This window comes from Musa acuminata, chromosome BXJ1-9 (genome assembly GCF_036884655.1).
Source record: "Musa acuminata AAA Group cultivar baxijiao chromosome BXJ1-9, Cavendish_Baxijiao_AAA, whole genome shotgun sequence".
Taxonomy (NCBI): Eukaryota; Viridiplantae; Streptophyta; class Magnoliopsida; order Zingiberales; family Musaceae; genus Musa; species Musa acuminata.
Genome location: NC_088335.1, coordinates 43,296,246 through 43,318,148, shown reverse-complemented (window position 1 = coordinate 43,318,148; position 21,903 = coordinate 43,296,246). Strand labels below are relative to the sequence as shown.

General features: G+C 35.1%; 2 protein-coding genes across 5 annotated transcripts; one reads left to right on the top strand and one right to left on the bottom strand.

The window, feature by feature from the left end:
- Positions 1–706: 706 nt before the first annotated feature.
- Positions 707–6,171, top strand: LOC135584840 (uncharacterized). 4 transcript variants are annotated; one of them, XM_065083831.1, is made up of 7 exons: positions 1,007–1,076; positions 1,400–1,469; positions 1,635–1,919; positions 2,598–2,771; positions 2,845–2,951; positions 4,372–4,688; positions 5,243–6,171. In XM_065083831.1, exons 3-7 carry the CDS (start codon positions 1,653–1,655, stop codon positions 5,818–5,820), a joined length of 1,443 nt encoding a protein of 480 aa, XP_064939903.1. In that variant the 5' UTR covers positions 1,007–1,076; positions 1,400–1,469; positions 1,635–1,652; the 3' UTR covers positions 5,821–6,171. The 4 variants fall into 4 exon arrangements, with proteins under 4 accessions (XP_064939901.1, XP_064939902.1, XP_064939903.1 ...); XM_065083829.1 differs by lacking the exon at positions 1,400–1,469 and having other exon boundaries at positions 707–1,076; positions 1,632–1,919; XM_065083830.1 differs by lacking the exon at positions 1,400–1,469 and having other exon boundaries at positions 708–1,076.
- An 8,035-nt stretch (positions 6,172–14,206) lies between these two features.
- On the bottom strand, positions 14,207–20,942 carry LOC103998709 (eukaryotic translation initiation factor). Its single transcript, XM_009420261.3, has 9 exons — positions 20,645–20,942; positions 19,777–19,848; positions 19,411–19,506; positions 18,652–18,864; positions 16,908–17,005; positions 16,549–16,636; positions 16,105–16,455; positions 15,775–16,017; positions 14,207–15,650 (listed from the first exon to the last, which is right to left on the bottom strand). Exons 1-9 carry the CDS (start codon positions 20,774–20,776, stop codon positions 14,619–14,621), a joined length of 2,325 nt encoding a protein of 774 aa, XP_009418536.2. The 5' UTR covers positions 20,777–20,942; the 3' UTR covers positions 14,207–14,618.
- Positions 20,943–21,903: the final 961 nt, after the last annotated feature.

Here is a 21,903-nt window from a genome sequence, read left to right as displayed (position 1 = left end):
TCGTCGCCTTGTTCGCGACGGTTGTCGAGTGCTTTGGTGATTCAGAGTCGCCTTTCATCCCATCTTACTCCTCTGGGAATCCAACTCGGCGGCACGCCGCCGTTGGGCCCACCATCCACATGCCGTCCCGCCGCGGGCCCCATGGAGAAGGTACGCGATCCGGCGGCCCGTACCTTTTCTCGCTAGTACGAAAAGACGAAATTGCCCTTCCCCATTTATTATCGACCAAATTAGTTTTATTTTTATGGACACAAATCCTAATAACTGGGTGTATTACCCAGCTCGATGATGCTAATTAATTGAAGGTAATCACAGGGCACAGTGTTAATCCCATAAATTAGTGCAGGAAAGATTGATATCCATGTTATTTGATACCTGTTAATTGCAAATTCAATTAGAATTACGTTGACCAACTCCAACGTTTGGTATGGTTGACCAACAAAACACACGTTTTCCTAAGCCTATTTTGACCGGAACTGAGTCACGACTTTTGTCTCGATCATAGCCCACGTCGGTCATAATTATATTATTATTATTATTATCGTTATTATTCAGAACTCTTATTTTTGAAGGTTGATATTTTTTGTCGTGGCTCGGGGAGGGTAAAGATGTAATTTTGGGGGAAAAAAATCTAAACCCCACGTGCGCAGCTACCGGGAGGCACGTGTACGGCTGCTCGCCAAAAACGAGGCCACCGCTTCATTAAATTATCTGTTTGTAATCCCCAAATCCGGAAGGTGGAGAAGCGCATTCGTCGATTCCCACCATTCCAAATCTCAACTCCATTTCGTGATCCGTAGTGGGCGATTAGAGCTTTGATTCGTCTTGGGTTGCAGGGGGAGACCGCGTGGATCCGCGTTTTAGTTAGGGTTTCCGCGGGGTTCGGTGATCCTACCGGCTTTTTCGTGCGTTGTTCTTCTTGTGGTGTGGGCTTTTTGATGGTTCAGTTGACGAATCACGGCAAGCTGCGGCCGGAATCCGAGCTGCCGATGAAGATGACGCTGCCGCTAGCGACGAAGCTGGAGATTGAGGACCCGTTGGAGGACGAGCATGGTCCGCTCAACAAGAGATCCAAGGTTGCTTCTCTTCCTTCTCTCCAGCAGGGGATATCTCTTCGCTTTCTTCTCTTCTTTCTCTTTTTCAATTAAAAAGACGATCTCTGTGAGTGCCCTCAAAAAATAACTTGATCTGGTTGGGTTTGAGGGTTCTGATGGTAAATTTTCGTATTGGCAAATTTTCTTCATGGTAAATTTTCGTATTGGCAAATATCAGCTGGCGGATCTATGTTTTCGAAAGATATATTTTTGGGATCACTGAAAATATAAAAATCCATATAACTTATGATAGATATGTGACATTGAATTGTGTTTCCGTCTTTCTAAAGATTTAAATTTCATAGGCCGATGCTTGTTTTCACGGAAGAGAATGTTAATCTTTGAGAATCAAACTTTATTTTGGAGCATAATTGGGTGAGTTCCTTTAATTGTTTCACAAAATCTCTTCCTTTCGCTGATGTGATTTTTGACACGAGCAATGTATTTAGGGCAATTTATTGTACTTTACAATCTGGTTATGAAAACAAAATTGTTATATAGTTTTGCAGATTTACTTACTAAATTTGTGTGTGATAGCAGTGTGGAACAGGTGAAAGCATGCCTCTAACAGAAGTTATTCAAAATAATCTGCTTAATGAGCCTAGCCCATTGGGTCTTCGTCTGCGAAAGAGTCCATCACTGGTAGATTTGATTCAAATGAGGTTGTCTCAAGCAAATGCAGCTGCTAATTCATGCATTTTGAACGATGAGAACTTGGAGAATGGGAAAAAGAATGATACTAGGTCTACCATTGCTTTGGCTAACACCGAAAAGTTGAAAGCATCAAACTTTCCAGCTTCCCTATTGAGGATTGGGACGTGGGAGGTAATCTCCATTATGTTTGATGAAATCTTGTTATTTTCTTTTATCCTTAATGGAGTGAATATCTTTGATTAGTACGTTCCAGTTTGTTCTTATGTCCATATGAAGTACTATGTCACAGAAGTATGATTAAGTTATGCTGACTTACCAATACTTTGATTGCTTTCGAATGTTCTGTTGAACTAGTAGACCCGATTATGTAGATGTTTTCCTTTGTGATTTATTCCTCTTGTTTTTCTGTAGTTACTATTAGCCTGCTTTACTCACCACAAGTGTTTGGCCATTATTTCTGAGTACTATGCAATTAGTTTGGATTTTGAGAATATAACATTGCAGATGATTACTGTTGCAAATGTTCATAGTGCAAAACAGATGAGTCATTAAGAATTCATATGCCTTCTCTTGTCTTGAGTTGTTAATATCAAAGGTTGAGTTGTGTTGTGTCTCTGTTGGGGGAGCCACAGACACGGCACGCCATCCCATGAAGACCAGATGTTGTGCATTGCCATGCCATATATCAACATGTGTGCTGTAATTTTGTGTAGTAGCATAATCAGCAGCATATACTAGTGCTGTGTTCCAGTTCGGTTGGATATAATAGCATCCATAGCCCTTGAATCTGTTGTTTACATATCAAGTTGGTGGAATTTAGGAATGTTATCCTATTTCCTTTTTGAACAGTATGTATCAAGGTATGAAGGGGATTTGGTGGCCAAATGCTATTTTGCAAAGCGGAAACTTGTCTGGGAAATTCTTGAAGGTGGTCTCAAGAGCAAGATTGAGATCCAGTGGTCAGATATCACAGCTCTCAAGGCAACTTGCCCAGAAGATGCTCCTGGGACTTTGGATATAGTGGTATAGTGGTAATTTGACAGTACATTGCACAGAGTTTGTCAAAATTCCATGAACATTTATTTCTTTTGTGCAGCTGGGTGGCCAGCCTCTTTTCTTTAGGGAGACCAATCCACAGCCTAGGAAGCACACCTTATGGCAAGCTACTTCAGATTTCACTGATGGGCAAGCAAGCATGCACAGGTAAACAGGATATTCTTGGGTTGAATTATTGATACCTTAAGGAGGATATTGATATTACAACCACTGAGACTTCTGTACCTTGATTGTATCTGCATTTAAGAATCAACAGTTTAGGAAATTCATGTTACCTTTTCTTACAAGAAACAAAATTGCCACAAATGGAGATATTATTTACCTTCCTCGGAATGATATATTTATTGCTGACCAATTTTTTATTTCTCATGTTCTTACAGTATGGTCCTTTCAACTTATAGTGAGCTATCGATATTCAATTTTATGAAAATGCATCTAGTTGGTTTAATTTGTCTCAGAATTTTTGTTGTTCTTTTATATTGGTCACAATGAACTATGCATAGTTACATTTTTTAATATGTTGACTTTCACTGCATGGTTCCATGTGGTAGATATGATGGACTTTTCCTATACATACAACAGTATTCTTAAAAGTGCTAGGCACCAAAAAAAGTACCAAGCTCCCAAAACACAATCCAAGCAAATGCTCCCGAATATTAAAATTTAAAAATATATATTATTATTGATAAATATGATCACAAAAATAAAATTGACACATATGAAAAACATGAAATATAAAAAGGATCAAATAACAAAAAAAAAGAGAAAATAACTCAACAAAATTAATGAATTTGCATCACCCTCTAAGTTCGGTTGTAATTGTCAATATGAGAAACCTTAAAGCTGAAGATAAACTATCAAATAAATCAGCATGGGTATACATTGGTAGATAACTGGCGATGAAACAAGGCTGCAGATGGCCGCAGATGAAGTGGTAGGGTTTCGTTGGTTGCTTGCATTGGGGATCGAGTAAGTGGTATTAGTTGGTTTGGTTGAACTAACTTAGTTACCCAGGCTCGAACCCAGGTTGAGCCATGACCAATTTGGCTCGGGCGCATGCTCGAGTCGCCCAACACTTGGGCTCAAGCTTGCGCCCAAGTGGTGCTTCATTGAAACGCCTCATCTCACCCGAGTGTCTTTTGGAAACATTGAGATACATGAGCATCATGATCATATCTTGGCATGGAGATGGTCTTAGCTAATCTAGTTTGAGTTACAAAAAAAATATTGAGAACTTGGAAACTTATCTATGAGATACTTAGTTGGATTTAGCATTTGTTCTCATTTGGCTATTCTATATCATGTTTTAGAATTGTTAGCTGACATTTTTCTTGAATATTTACTTGTTTTTCTGCTTTCTAAATGTGCTTTTCGCGGTTGATAAAAAAAATAAAGATCTATAGGGTATATGTTGAGCTGTTGATTGATTCATAACATACATTAGTTATATGTCTCTTTGTGTATGTGATATTTATTTGGTAAATGTGAAGTAATAAGAGAATGTAATTCAAGATTTTTCTGGGACTGATTATTTTTAATGCCTACAATTTGATATACTTGCTTTCAGGAGGCATCTTCTACGTTGTCCACAAGGTTTGTTGAGCAAGCATTTTGAGAAGCTTATCCAGTGTGATCCACGGTTATGTGCACTAAGTCATGAACCAGATGTTCTCCTGGATGCACCATTCTCTGAACCAAGGTGCTCTGTTTTTGAGGATCAAGATGAATCCAAGTACCATCCATTTGACAAGCTGAAGGATCCATATGGATCTGTGGTTCAAGAGTTCGAAGATTCTGCATTGACTTGTGCTAGCACATCAACTTCTGCTAAGAATGACATCAGAGATCCTATTGATACTGGGAAAATCCACTCACCAAGTCCAGGTAGTTTTGAAGCCCTTTCTTACGATGGTGTATTTAAGTTTTATGGTTTACGAAAACAAATTTTTGCTTTTCATTACATAGAAGGCTGGACCAACTATGACTAGCATTTTTTCTGTACAATTTCTTCCCATCTTATTATTCCTGTGAACTTTAGCATTAAACTATCTAAAGGACATGTTATGTTTCATCCATTCTTTACATGTTTGGCCTCTTCTTTTTATATTACTAAATTCATGCATCTCTATGCTGATCTTCTGTATCAATACCAAAATGACTACTTCTTTGTTCCACATCATTTTGGCTGCTCAAAACTGCTTGATATAGTAGATATGTGGATCTTTGGTATTTTGTAAGAGTTCCATGAGGTCATGCATGCATGCCTTTTTGGAACAAAGGTAATATTTTGACGGATTCCATTAGCTCATCAATTTGTAAGAGTTCTTAGTTCCACATTACTTCAGATTGGATGCTAATTTATTAATCCATTGACCTGCTGTAACATATTTACTGTTTGCAATTTCGCATTGTTTTTTGATCCTTGGCATTGTGTACAGTGATGGAACCTTGGGTGACGCAAGGAAGTGGAACTGCTGAAACTGAAGACTCGAATAATCAGTGGTGCTGGGACCAGTTGAAAGTTCCTGGACTCAAGCATTCAATGTCCATCAGCGACTTTGTTAATCAAATAGGACATTGCATCTCTGAGCAGATCAGTTTGGGGAATCCGCAATTATCTGGCTCGGTTATACCTGACAAAGAAATGTTGGAGGAGTTGGCCCAATGCCTCTTCAGCGATTCCCAAATGCCCGCCTCAGATGAGAAATCTGTCATGTCAAAGGTGAATTCATTTTGCTGTCTGCTCCAGAAAGATGTTGGCACAGTCGACAGCCAGCAGACAGATGGCGGCGGACCTGCAGCTAACGAAAATGGTTTCTGCAATAATATTTCGGAGAAGCACACATCAATTACCAAAGGTGAGATCAACGATGCACCTGGTCCCAAGGCATTGGCAAGCATGTCAAGGAAGGATTCATTCAGTGATCTGCTGATGCAACTCCCTCGCATTGCCTCGCTGCCTCAGTTCTTGTTCAACATTGCTGAAGATGAAGAAGATAGCTCTCTGTCAAGCTGAGTTCGATGCAGCTCTTTTGTGTACAGAACAGTAGAGTCTAGATTAGTCTTGGGATGTCAGATAATGGTGATGGATGGGATAAAGTTCCTTCAGTAGCTGACGATATTGTTGGAGCTTTTTATGTGCTTTGGTGAAGTATGTTAAGTTCTTCAAATAAATAAGAGAAAAGATGTTAGGTCATGTTGCTGTCTAAACTCTGAGGTAGGCCATCCTTTTTGGTAATACAGTTGACCAAATTGGCTGAACTGTTCTGTGGGTTACAGTTGCTGGGATTGACATCAGTTGTGGTACAGATTGACCTTTATTCTTTCATCTATAACAAGGCATATTCTTCCGCTTGGTTGCTTTCTATTTGTGTTGTTTGTTGTGCCTTCTTTATTCAAGAGAAATTGATTTGGAACAATCCTGGATCAATTCTTGAACAACGAAAATATCAGTTCTTTGTGCCTGAATTATATTTTCAAGGAGAAGCAGCTGAAGGAAGGAGGGAGAATAATTCAAGATTAGGTCTGTAGACACTGGTAATCTGTAGAGAAGATTAAGGTGGTGGCAGATTCAAGTTCTAAGATGGTTTTTCCTACATCAAAAGAAAAAAGAGGAGGGAAAAGTTTGATTAGACGACTAGCAACTGATGTAAAGCATATTTTAGCACATAAAATTAAATCAAAACAAAGTAACGATTTTATATAAGTGGAATCACAATACGACGTGGAGAATTAATAAAGATAGAGATTTTATGAGTGCAAGAGCCAAGAAAGATTATTAATTTTTACCTAAGAAATGCCGTAATCTAACCTCCGTAGTGAATTATTTATTCGAGTTGGATGAAATGATCAATTTATTAGAATTTTTTCTTATAAAAAAGATTAAATATTATTTACAAAAACAAGAAAAAGAAATTCCCGGAGTTCAATTGTTGCAAAAGCTCCCATGGCTGTTCTCTGATAAACCAACTGTTCTTAACTTGCATATAGCTAATTGTGGGAGTAATTATTATAAGAAATAAAATTATTATATAAAAAATTAATGTTAGTATTGAAATCAAACATGGTAGATTTGAAACAAAATATCAAAATCATATATAATGTAAATCTACACGAAAGAAACTAGACTTGAATTTTTCTTCCTATTTATCACATAATCACTATGAGTGATGGATAAAAGGAAGATAAGAAAAGATCTATAACTTCTCAATAATATCATATATCTACATATCCGCGTTGAGTTCTTGGAAGGTCCGGTCCTTTTATGGAGATTCTAAGATAAGTAATTAGATAATCATTCCCATCAAGGTCATCTCCTAAAAAATTCAATCATAATTAAACTTTTTTATATTAACCGATAATAATAATCAAAATCCAATCAGATCTATAATATATCTTACCTAATTAAATAGGGTCATATAATCTAATTTTTTTTAATTGACTCGTTAATTAAAAAGATATAAAAGGGTTTAAAATTAAAATAAATATAATAAAATTTATTTAAAAATAAATTTACCCAACTAGATTATGAAATTTTAAAAATCATTTGTACACGTACAAATTTTTTTAAAAAATAGGTCAATAAGTTTAATAAACATAATAATACTACATTAAGTCTTACTAGCATTATGAGTTATAACGGTTGTATATTATCAATATCATACTTCGTTTTATGTACTACAATATTGTTGGTCTTTTCTAATAAAATCTAAAATGACCCATATAATTTGTCTTATCAAGACAATATTATTATTCACATTCAATCATAATATACACATACATAAATGTGAACAAGATAATAAAAATAAATAATTTTAATTACGTAAGTAAGAATATTAATTATAATGTCTACTTAGCATCATCTATCTTTTATGGGTTATTTAAAAACTCGATTATATGAACATGCTCTTTCAAATACTCTAAGCTATAAGTCCTAACTGAATGGATCAGTAATTAATATAGTAGAACTCGAATATTTAATTAACATTAATTGTTTCTGAACTTTGACTATCATATATTTTATACTATAATGCATAAAACTACTATATTACTTATCATCCTAGAGAAGAAAACTACTGTGATATGTCACAAAGTATCTTCAACGACTTGATGATTGAATCTGATCATATCTAAGTCTTGAGATAAAATTTCGATAACCATGAAACTTGATTAATGGCCTCAAACCATATCATAAAATCAACTTCTATTGTTAATAATATAATAATATATTATTTTATTTTTTATATAAATTATCTATCTAATTGATATAAATATAAATTGTAAAGTGGACTTTTTGTTATCAATATAATTTACAAAATTAGCATATGAAAATACCATCATTTCAAGCTGATCTAATTTTGTATATGTGAGTATATAATCCTTCGTCTATTTCAGATATTTTATTATTTTTTTAAAAGTCTTTTAGTATTTTCATTGCCTAGTAACTCTAATATTTATCTAGTATTTCAACTACAAAATTGAAATCTAATTTAGTATATGCTTAAGCATATAATAAACTTCCAACCATATATACATAAATAATTTTTCATATATATGATCATATAATCCTTTGTCCATTCCAAATATTATTTCCTTTGTAGTCTCTTGGTGTTTTCATTCCTATGTAACTCTAATATATACCTAGTATTTCAATTACAAAACTAATATATGATCTAGTATAGACTTGAGCGTATAATAGACTTCCAACTAGCATATATATATAATAATTTTTTAATTTGATTCCTTTCTAAAATATTTAAAAAACACTTATTTTAACTAAATTGTTTTACTTTCATCGTTTGCTAAAAAAAGTTGTATACTTAGTCTCACCAAGACTTGATCAATATATCTTTACTGAGATAGTCCTAATAATCCTTGAGATTTATCTCTAAATATTTCAATACTACTAATATAAGATACCTCATTCATATCAACCATTTTAAAATTATTGGTGAGAAATTTCTTTATTCAGTATAATAAACCAAGATCATTGCTCTCATTGATCAGTAATCCATATATAATACCAATATAATAAACTTGCTCATATCGATATTTAGATATAAATACTGATCAATAGTATTTTTCTTAAATTTGAAGAAAGTAATGATATTAAGTTTATAAATGGATTTCTTAAATTTGGACACCAAATTTTCTATTTCTTTTATTTTGCCTTTGAATTATTTAATATAAATCTAGTTCCTTATTCGAAAAACTTATTTTTACATATAATTGTTGTAACTCAAAATTATAATGTCATGATGATTTTTAGTAAGTTTATTTAAACAATAAACAAAAGTCTTTTTAAGATCGATGTATTCTTTATGAGTAAAATCTTTAATCAGAAGTCTGATTGTTATATTGTTTGATATTATCCTTTGAGTGATGTTTATGTAACAAATTATTCTTTTATAGTTATTGAATAATTCGATAAGTTCTTAAACATCATTCTGACCCAAACTTTTAACTTTTTTTTATATCATATTACTTTTTAGAATTATTATTTTCCTTAACATATGAAAACAATGAGAAATTCTTTTAATTTCTATATCAGAATATGATTCTTGTAGATATAAATAATCGAAAAAAATGATAAATCTCATTTTCCTTTGAAATATTCTCAAAATTATCGATTATGATTTATCCTACAAGCTCATAAGTAGTAATATCAATATTATGTGTGAGTTTATGTTTTTATGTTATACGTTTTTATTAAATCATTCAGTGATTTAAGGAACAACAATCTCTCGAATAAAAAATAATAAAAGATTATCAACATATATCTCATCAATATCAAAATTAAAATTTAAGAGCTAGAAATAATCCTTGAATCTGATTTATTTTCATGTGAATTGAAGATTGTTATCGTAGAACAATCATAAATATGTAAATATCTTAAATTAGGTTTTTTATTAGTCAATAACTCAAAAGGAGTTGATGTAGTTGATTTATTAGGAATCATATTCAAGATATATATAATCATCCTTAGAACTTCTCCTCACGTTGATTCAGATACAAAAGAATAATTTATCAAGCTCTTATAATAGTAGGATTTTACCTTTTAATAGTATCATTCTGCTATAGCACATACATATTGAGTATAAATACCTTACTATTCTGGGAATATAGTAAAAGAACCAAAATTATGATCAGGCTTATCATATCTATCATAAAAAAATTTATCACCCTCATTAGATTTGATAATTTGAACATTTTTATCTACGTATCTCTTGGCTTCATTTATGTACATCTAAAAGTATTAATAGCTTGATCAAATAAATATCTAAGAATAATAATTAAATTTTTATTTATCATAAGCAAAATTTTATCAATATATCATATAAGAAAACTATCAAAGAAAATTATAATTTATAAATTTTTTTTATTTCACATGTAACCCTTATACTAGTTCACCCTATTTGATTGGGTAGGTTTAGAATTGAACTATCCAAATTGGACTAATAGATTTGGGCCAATCATTTGTTCAATTAGGCCCGTCAAAATTAAAATTGATCAAAATTTAACTTTCTTCGAATTGGATCTTATTGATCATTCTAAATTTAATTAAATAATCAAAATTCAGATCAAGTCAAAAAAAAAAGATCGAAATCAAAATCCAATCAAATTTAAACTAATCAAAGTTTGGTCAATTGACCGAGGTCAAAATTTAGTCAAAATAAAATAGTTATCAAAATAGGTGATTTTGGTCAAAATGAAGCCCTATCCTCACGCAACATCTTTACTGCAGTGTGGTCGTGCGCTCACCGAGGAGCAGCACCATCGTTGTGCTGTGAAGCTATCACCATGGTGCCTACACGAGGGACTATTGCCGTTGCGGTGCATGGCCTACACGCCATCTATAGCGCCTGTAGTTATTACCTTAGAGAACAACGCCAAGGTGCGATGCTTCCCTTTTCCACTACGATTCCCTCTCGTGATGCTTAGGCGACCGTCGTCTGTCCGTCATGACTCTTTCTGTGGCATCCTTCACTGGTATGGTGATGGGTAGCATACGCTGTCACCCAGTGCTATCGCTGTCCACCATCCAACTGTTGAGGATGGAGGAGCAAGAAAAAAACATAATATTACGACGATACGAGTAAAAAGAATCCTTTTAACTCAAGAAAATTGATATAGTATTTAAAAACGAAAGGATTGATAAGAACACTTACAAGATACCAAATTTATATACTCTCTATATACATTGCTCCATAAACTATGATCCTATTTATTGGACCTAGTGACAACCACCCTATAACTACTAGATTGAGGTAGTTATTGAAATCATCCTGTAACCACTATATCATGATAACACTCCCCTTGATTCATAGTTGCATACACCAATTTACGATAGAAAATAAACATGCTTTCGAACTGGATGTGATTTGGTGAGGATATCCGCAATTTGTTCATCCGTAAATAATAAAAAATATTGACTTCCACCAAATAATTTTGTATTCATAGGTCTACATAAATCAGCATGAATTAATGCTCTCTATGCTTTTCCAATAGGAAATGGTTTTTTACTTTGTTTGTCATAAATACATCCTTCACATACATCAAGTGTATTAATCTTGGACAATCCGAAAATCATTCCTTTTTTACTTAACAACCTTAAACCCTTAATATTAAGATGTCCATATCTTAAATGTCATAAACTAGACTTATTCTTGAGTTGTGATAAGTGCATGTCTTTCAATATTTGACATATCAAGTGAAAACATCTTGTTTTGTATCATGCAAATATTTACTATAATCAAACCAGATTTTTTATCTCTAATAGTGCATGAACCATTATCAAATATTATTGAATATCTATCATCTACTAATTGTCCAACACTCAACAAGTTATATGATAAAATAGGAACAAAGAAAAAACATTATCAAGGTATTTTACCTTCTCTTGATTTGTCTTCACTTTAATTTTTTCCTTTCCCTTCCACTTGGATTTGCTTGTTATCTCCAAGTCTAACTTTCAACTTATAAGTTTCATCAATATCTCTAAATATTGATTTTATGCTTGATATATGATTAGAACATCCATTATCCAGAAACAAAATATCATTTGAGATATTATGAACTTATGAATGAGTCATAAACAACTTACTATTTTCTTTATTTTTCTTCACATAGCTTGCTTGCTTTTCTCTTTTCCAGCAATCTGCCTTCATGTGACCAAACTTTTTACAATAGTGACATTGAATTCCACTCTTGTAATTTCTTTGATCATAATTTGATTGCCCTTGTTCATCATGCCCATCAAAGTGTCCTCTGTCTCTTCTTTTTCCATTTCCTCTACCACGAAATCCTCCTCTACCACGAAATCCTCCTCTACCACGTCCTCTTCCTATTGATTTTTTATGTTCTTTTGAAGTAGAAGACTCCCCCTTAACCTGAAATATTTTTTCTTCACTTTTTTCAAGTAACCTGTTCAACCTTACTTCATGTGCTTGTAAGGAACACATTAGTTCATCAAATGAATATGTAGATAAATCTTTTGACTCCTCAATTACGGCAACAATATGATCAAATTTCAGAGTTAAACTTCTCAAAACTTTTGCAACAATTATATGATCAGAAAGATGTTCACCATAAGATTTTATTTGACTAACAATTTCAGTCACTTGAGAAAGAAAATCTTGTACCGATTCATTGCTTTTCATGAATAAAATTTCAAACTCATGACAAAGGATTTGAAGTTTTACCATAATCATCCTTAATGAGTCTTGAAATTCATTTTGAAGTATCAACCAAGCTTACTTTGAGGTTGTCGCCGCTATAATTCTTGAGAAGATCGTCTCATGTACAACTTGTTAAATGAAGAACAATGCCTTTGAGTTCTTCTTTCTATTTTCCCTCAACCTGATTTCGTTATCTGGATCCGTATATCCATTCTCTATTAAATCCCAAAGATCTTGAGACTTAAATAGAGTATTCATCTTGATACTCCAAAATTCATAGTTTTTTCTCGAGAAGATGGGAATAAGGGGTTGAGACATGGAATTATCGTTGAAAGCCATAATGCCCAGTTCAGATTGAAACTAGCTCTGATACCACAAATATTGAAGATGGAGAAGCAAGAAAAAAACAGAATACTACGAGTAAAAAGAATCCTTTTAACTCAAAAAAACTAATGTAGTATTTAAAAAATCACACACTCTCTATATACATTGCTTCATGAACTACGGTCCTATTTATTATCATCCTATAACTACTAGATTGAAGTAGTTATTGAAATCAATGTAACCACTAGATCATGATAACTATCTAGATAATCTCAACACCAACAATCACCGTTTCTCCACGGATTCCCTCTGCTGTTATACTGCACGGTCGCTAGGTGACTCAACACCGACGGTCGTCAAGCGACCCGAAACTGTTGTATCACCTGGTGGCTTGCTTCTGCCCATTCTGGAAATATAGCACCATTGCCCCTTGTGCTATCGGCAATAGCCACTTTCACCGTACACCATCATCACATAGTAGCAGCGCATTGTATCACCATCTTATGTTGTTGTGTCCACCACCACCTGCAAAAGCCTTGTCGCACATAGTAGCACAGCCTGCTCGGTGTGTGACGCAACCACCTCCACACCACTTTGGTAAATAAAAACATATTTTGGTAAATAAAAATGATGATAATAATAGATTTTATATAAAATAGATTTAATACACAAATAGATTAAAAATAGATCTAATTTCTTTAATAATCTATAATAACTTAGATTTCAATGACATAGCTTTGACACACATTGTATGAAATAAAACTATTATATAAAAATTTAATATCATGATTGAAATCAAATATCATAAATATGAGATAATATACATACTTTTTGAACATCATAATCAAAATGATATCTCGGATAACGTGAAGCAACACATGGTGATATGCATGCACCATGAATCTACACAAGAAAGAAAAAAATATATATCTTCTTCTCTCTTCCTTATAACAATTCTATTATAATTAGACTTCTTCCTATCAAGATCATCTACTAAAAAATCCTATCATAATTAAAATTTTTATTAATTTATAACCTTAATCAGATCTATAATATATTTTATCTAATTAAATAAAACTATATAATCTAGAAGGTAGAGATCAAATTTTCCAATGATAGAAAGCTTAAAGAAACGATTTATATAAGTGGAATGACAATACGAGGTGGAGATTTTTTGAGTGCAATAGCCAAGAAGGATTATTAACTTTTACCTAAGAAAATGCAGATAATCTAACATCCATAGTGAATTATTTATTCAAGTTGGATGAAATGATCAATTTATTAGAATTTTTTTCTTAAAAAAAGACTACATATCATTTACAAAACAAGAAAGGGCAATTCCCAGAGTTCCACAGTCGCAAAAACTCTCATGGTTGTTCTGAGAAACCATTACAAGCTATCTCACATAAGACTGTTCTCAACTTGCATGCCTAATGGCCGGAGTAATTGTTCCTTCCAACTTCAATAAAGTTCAGATAGCATCGCAACAATTGTACAACTCACAAACTTAATTTGAACGTGTTCCACATCCCATACAAAAGAAATGGAACATATTGAAAGGAAGAGAAAGGCAAAAGAAATGGTACTCGACAAGTGAATTTACTAGGGGTACAACATGTAGAAGATGACAACCTATACTGGAAGCCATCGTACAAAATTCGATGTACCAATTTCCAGTACGCAAACACTGCTAATGATGCAAAGTATGGAAGGGTGAAGGATCATCAGGCATATTCTTACCCTGTAAGCAAAGAGACTATTAGCGTTGTTTAAGCTCCGATCATTTAAGTTGCAAAGGAGTAACTCTAATCATCTAGTTCAAATGTATGAGTTTCTTGCAAGCCTTGATTTCTGCAGCATATTCACTCGATAGCGGCTGACCATCGGGACTCGCTTGAAGAGTTCTTAAGACACAATCAAATATTGCTGACTGGAAATTGGCATCTTCTACCTTCTTGAGAATTTCCTCCACTACCTTGAAATCAACACCATGGACAAGTATTAGTTTACCAACCACTTCACCAAAGAATGCAGGTGCTTTCGGCAAATCAATGGCAACATCGTCCAGCATAGCCCCATAAAGCAGACAACCTGTCCCCAAATCCCTTGGAGTAAAAACTTTCTTAATCAGCAAATGCTCCAAAAGCTTCATTAGGAGTTCAAGACATGAAGGGCCCTTGTCGAGAGCTAGATTGATGGCTTCCTTGACAACTTCCGGATGGTATTCTGGACTCTTCAGTTCTTCTACACATTGAAGTGCTTCGTCTAGAATGCGAATGTGAAAATACTCCTCCAAAAGAGCAACAGTTTTCTTATGTAACTCCATAGGATCAAATTTTGTTGTTGCCACTGACCTCTCTGGAATCATAGCTGGTGGCACTTGACCAACAGGCCTCAGCGACCCAGAGCTTGGAGATGGAGAATCTAATATGCCTGAAACAAGAGTAGAAGAACGAGCTGGTGGGCCACTGCCCTGCAGCAACGCACTAGTCTTACCGGAAATCAGGTTACCACTGCCTTGAGGTAAGAACTTAGAATTGATGGATGATGACTTGGCCACAGGAGAACTACGGACACGATTAGCATCACCCCTGGGCATAGATTTGCTCCGTGGAACTTCCCAGTCATCCCCATCTAATCCAGGCATTCCAGGCATTTTTCTCATTCCAGGCATCCCAGGCATCATACCACCAATTCCAGGTCTGTTGACAGGAAATCCAGTAGTGTTAATACCCCCTAAAGCACTGATATCACGGCTATTTCTCATGCTTGCAGTTGCACCAGGACGTAAACCAAGATTCTTTTCTGCCTCAGTATGAATTTCACTAATGGTCTTGGCCTTCACCTGGAAAGCCAGGAAAGCCGTCAATTCTCACAGGGGTAACATCAAGCAATGTGTCTTAGAAAGAATTAATCCTCCTTGCATGGCCATCCATCAAATAATATCAATGACAGAACCAAGTAGTTACCTCTTCACGACGGGGGACCCAGTTGTTTGCACGTAGGTCAAGCACATCACGGACCATAAATCTTAGGCGTGATGCAAGTTGAGGATTGGAAGCTAGCTCCTTTAGTCGATTGAAATAGGCATCATTGAAGTGACGAGACTTGGGGCTTGCATCCAGCTGCTTCCCTATGGTATTGAACAACTGGCAGATTGCCTCAACATTTTCTTCGGCAGGACAGGTTTTGCCATCATGCCCCAGAAGCTCCTGTATACAGATTTTCTGTTAGAAAATCTCTAAAAAGAGTACATTCCATAAAAAATAAGAACTATAATCAGCATAAGCAATCATTACCTGAGCAACATGATGAACTATTTTCTCTGGCACCATCTTTTGCTTCAAAAGCTCACCAATGAGGTGAATGTTACCAAGAGTTCGAAGTTTCACCATTCTCTCTTTATCTCTACGTTCCATTTCTTGGTCTGGTGCAGTCAGCTTTCGCAATTCAGCCCTCAGGCTGTCAGCACCTTCAAATGCCTCCTGGCAATTATTTAAGAGTATACGCTTGAAAGTGATCTCCTTCCCACCTTCTTCTTCAGGGGGGAATAAGGGAAGTTTTTCATTGATATCAGAACAAAGTTGAGCATACATGGGACAGAATGTTGGCTCAAAAACAGCTTTCTCAAAAATGAGAGTAATGACACCCTGCAGCATAGGTGTTTTTCAAATTAAATTCTGATAAATTACAACTAAACATATCAATGGCAATATAGTATAAATCTATGGGAAAATCAAAACCTTTAGAATATCAGGTGTCGTAATTCCAGCATCAATTAGTTGTCCCTTGAGGACATCAAATTTTTCTGGTGTCAGCTTGTTCAAGATACTGCAACAAATATCACCAGGAAATGAAACCTGTTCTAGTGGATCCAATTAATAAACATTGTATTGCTTTCAAGTAAAATGTAGTCCATGAACCTTCAAAAGAAGTGAAAAACAAATTCTAGTCTAAACCAGAACCACAAAGCCAAAACCAAATAAATCAAATGGAGGATGACTATTGCAATGCACATACATAGTCACCTCCATAGTTAGAGCAAGAGCAATTATGCAAATCATTAACAACTTTCAGTAGACTAATAAATTAGTTTAAGTACCCTTTTACTGTTTTTAGCACCCGATCATTTTCACTGAGATTGCCTCTTCGTGCAGACCATGGCGCTTCAGCCTTGACTAGAGCAGGAGCACGTCCTATCTAATAAATTGTAATTAAAAAATGTCAAAACACAAACAAGAAAAGAATTCTAAAATGCACAAAAAAAATATAGAAGAACTAAAAATTGCAGAGATGACAAGCATAATGTTCCTTGAATAATCTAGAAGGTGGGTAGGATAGTACAGCTACTTAAGCATGTGAGACACTGATAAAAGCAATATTCTTAGCAAATGCCTATATATGAACCCATGCTAAGTCCCTGTTTCAGTTCTCATGGCCACAGTTATCCAGGATAGTTAAGTAGGCATAGATGGTATTGCACAAATTTGACCATGGGCAGGCAAGCCATATAAAGCCGAAACATAGACCTATTTAAAGAACATGGCCTAAAAACAACATAAGTTACACATTTGGAACAAGTTAATGGTTAAAAGGAAAGGACTACATGAGATGTTCAAATTATCATGAAGTACTCACACCTAAAAGTTAAAACAGTACAATCTTAAATATACCTTTAGGTACCACTTTTAAGTTTTCAATCTGGCAGAAGTTCCTTTTACTGAAAAACCCATTAAATAACTCACATACTTGCTACCCATGTGAAGGAGCAAAACTAACAAGAACATTAGATGCTGAAGTTAACTAATGTCAACAACTTGACAATAAGAAAATTCTCATGGAAGATTGGTATAAACATAGAAAATGAATCAGCAACTTGACAGGAGGGATGAATATGTTGTCCTCACAAGAACCGTCAGTAGTCAAGTTATAAGTGCAAAAAGACATCCTTTCTTATACAGATTCAGTGTTGGCAGCTACCAAGAATGTGAGCATAGTATGCCCGAATATTATGCATACTTTAACTAAGATGTGGTCATATAGAAGATGAAAGATTAGACCAAGAAAGTGACAGGATTCACTTAACCGATACACATATCTTATATATACATACATATAAAAAATATTTTCAGGGCATGTGCAGCCCAAATAATTGTCTTCTCGTGTAATCATTTTTACAAGAAGTTTCTAGATTGCGTGAAAAAAGAAACAAAGAGAAAAATCACTAAAAGGTGTAGAGGGAAGACATGGGGACAGACAAAAAAAGTGAAAGCAAAGGAGAATCTGGATGTGATGTAAGCGGAAAGAGGATCGAACGATGACGGTAAGAGTAAAATGATTCTATCAATAGTAAAAATTGGTTATGATCAATTTGAGGGGATCAAGCCTCCAAAACCAAGAGACAATGTGTGGGATGCAATCAAGCTTCTGGGAATCCACAAAAGAGACTATTAAACCAATCATAAAAGGAAAAAACTCACTCATAATAATGAATAGACTCAACACTTTCTAAAGGATCTAAACTCTTTAGAAGTGGAGCAACAACATACTATAATGACAAAATAAAAATTCAGTCAAACAGACTGCCAAAGGAAATATAAGACTAAGCTTAAAACTGCACATAGGAGACTTATATACAATTAAAAATGAAATTTTGAAGAAACATTCAGACACCATGGTTTTAAATGCAACAGTGATAGACAAGTAACATATATGTAAAAAAAAGAAAGACCACAAGTCACCAAGATAGTGAAAAAAAAAAATACAAGAAAAGAAGGTATATAAAGCAAACAGCTCGAACTACATGAAAGAAAAGAAACATTTCTTCAGTCCAACAAATATATTACCGCTTGAATAGAAGAAACTTGAGTGTTTGAAGAAAACTGGGAGCCCTGCTTATTCAATTGCCTTATTTCTTGATGTCCAGAGTCCATTGATTCTTTGTTCTCACGAATTGTATCCCAAGATCTCTCGTCTCCAAATGAAGTAGATTGTCCTGAACGGCCACGCCAATCACGACTTTCTGGTTCAAAATAGCGACTCTGTGATTGACTTGCCAACTGGAGACACAGACAAACATAAGATGATGTCCCAAAAGTTTTAATAAATTCATGAGCATAGACAAATGGAAGATACAAAAAACAACCATTAGAAACAAGAAGCTTGCTCATGCTGCTGCACAATCTAGGATTGTGTCACTGAGAAATAAATGTCAGATCAAATGTGATAGCCTCAAAAAGTTCCACATTGGATGTGACATATAGTATCATGTGCAAATCATGACACTTAACCGAAGAGAACCTTCTTGAGGCATAGCTCACACTGTTACCAGCTTCATAATGATAAATATGACACTGGAGCATCAGCTGTTCACAGAACAATGATAGAGTTGGGACCTAATATGCATCATGTGAACCTATGATCCAGCTGAGAACAATATGCCTTAATTATGAAAGGAACAGATTGTGCTTTCATTAGCCTAGGATCCCACATCACTTGCAGTAAATCTTGTGATTTAAAGGTGTGGGGAAAATCCACATGATTCTCGAATTTAGTCAGGACACCATACTTAGCAATGCTCTTTAACAATAAGTAGGAGAACATACATTAGCATCACTATGACCCCAAGTCTGATTTTCGGGAAACAATTCTGCATCAATCTCCTGTTTGAGTTTCAGAATGTCCTCTGGTGTCTGCACACCCTGGCAAGAGAAGGAGTAGGATTAACAGTTATGGAAAGCTATAATTTCAAAGATATATATGATCCACCAAGCACATCTACTAGGATGGGATTAGTTTATCAAAGAAGTGTTCTCACAACTAGCTAAAATGCAGTTGATATGCAATCGATATTTAACCAATCTTGTTAGAGACTGTCATGAGTAATAAGTTTTACCATGTTCAAGAGAATCAACTGGAGATCATAATGTGATGAAAGAAATACACTTCAGAAGATGAATATTCTGGCATACCTCACGAAGTTGCAGAAGTTGGTCCTTAGTGTAATGAATGCATTCACGACTTTCAAATCTTGAGTCTCCAGTCTGACAAAATAGTGATACAAAGTTAGATGATACTCTAAAAAGTTGCTCTGACAGGTGTCCATAAGGCAATAAATAACAAGTAGAAAATTCCAAAGGGCAGCAATCACAATAACTTGAACAACATGACAAAATGGCATGCTGTACTAGTGAAATGCATATGACATATAAGAAGTCCGATAAACTCCAGAAGTTGGATAGGATATAACCAGCCCCAGTAACCTGAAGGACTGATGCTAGAATCTGTTCATAAGCACGTTACAAGGTTTAACTGCCACGAACATAAAGTATATGAGCAACTAGTCACACTGGGGAAATTGGACAAAGAGATTAACCAATCAATCTAATCTTGTAATACAGAAAACAAATATGAAGATTTACAATAACATGGCTTCGACAATAAGATATGAACTTGACAGTGACAGACTAGTCAAGTTCAGTAGTAACCAAAAAGAATTCATTCACCCTAATTATAACCACACCAATTAAGAATACCAAACTTAGTCCGCATGATTTGATACCTTTTTAGAATCAAAAAGCTGGTCCCACCGTGTCAATTAGTGGGAAAGCACGATTCTGGAATAACGCAGAATGAGTTACCACCAAAAACCACAGTTTTTCCATCAAGCTCCAACCACCACAGGTAAAAGAAAGCAGATGGAACTAAAGCATATGTAATAAAGCCAATCGATGAGTCCACCAACAAATCGTAAAATCCCATCTCGCACATCGGATCAAACAATTCAAAGTTCATCAATCGAAGGAAACCACATGTCAATTCAAAGAGTTCCCGACCGACCTTGAGCGAGATGGGGACGCCGGCGGAGGCCGAAGAGTCGAACCGGGTGCCGAAAATTCTGCTGCCTCGGCTCCCGCTGCCGCTGCCGCCGCCGCCAGGCCTCAAGCTGATGACCGTCTGATCCGTCTGCATACCTCGCCGAATAACGGCCTCCTTCTCTGGGCGGTGGTGCGACCACGGCGGTAACCCAATCGGCTCTGCGACGGGAGGAGGAAGCGGAGGAGATGAGAGGAGGAGCTCTTGGCGAAGCCCTCTTCGCTATCGGGGGGCCGCGAAGAGAAGGGCGAGAGAAAAGGACAAGAGATGGAGATGCGGAAGCCCTTATAATTGTCCGAAAGCAACAGTGCTGTCGCCGTGTAGTTTCGTAATTATATTGACTTGCAGGGGGTATATCTAAGTCTTGCAACTGACGCAATTCGTATTTTTAGCTTTAAATAGAGCAATACGTTTTATGCCCTGTTTTGCACCCCATCAGATACCTTCTTCTTATTGCTGATATTAAGCGGGCCCCATTGGATCAATCTTCAATACGGCGTGGACGATAACCGAGTCACGTGTTTCCTTCTCTAGTAGAGTTGTATCATTCTGCAAATAGACGAGTTTACCCTCGTGAGTGACAGAAAATATCGGATGAGTGCCATTGTCGGGCGCCTGGCGACCCCTTTGGCACGTGCTGAGTTCGTGATAACGAGTAATTAAATATAAATGTCACTAATATATATATATATATATATATATATATATATATATATATATATATATATAAACGAAAATATAAGAAATCAAAATAAGTCTTGTATTAATTGATGAATTAAGTCAACACATTGTTGGTGCAAAAGGATAGAAAAAGATTAATTAGAATCAATAAGGTGATGTAAAGACTTTTAATTGGGTATTGATTAATTGATTTATATGAAATCAGCTAAACAGCCAAGTGAAGGAGGATTATTTTCATGGGCAATAATTAAAAATTTGTTTTATGCATAGAAAAGATTGTACATAACTTATGCAAAAGTCAAAGTTATGAATTAAAATTATGATATTTGAGTTAAAAAAGTTCTCATTGTCCATGCAAGAAACCTATGAGAAAATTTTATGTGATGATATCTACATAAAGGAATAGGCATAGATTCATATAGAATCTCATCAAGATTATGTATTGCATAATGGAAAAGGTTCATGTATATTTGTAGATACATTCTTTCATTCAATGTATTTGGTTGGATTAAGTTTCTCTATCTACTGATTGATTAGGAAGT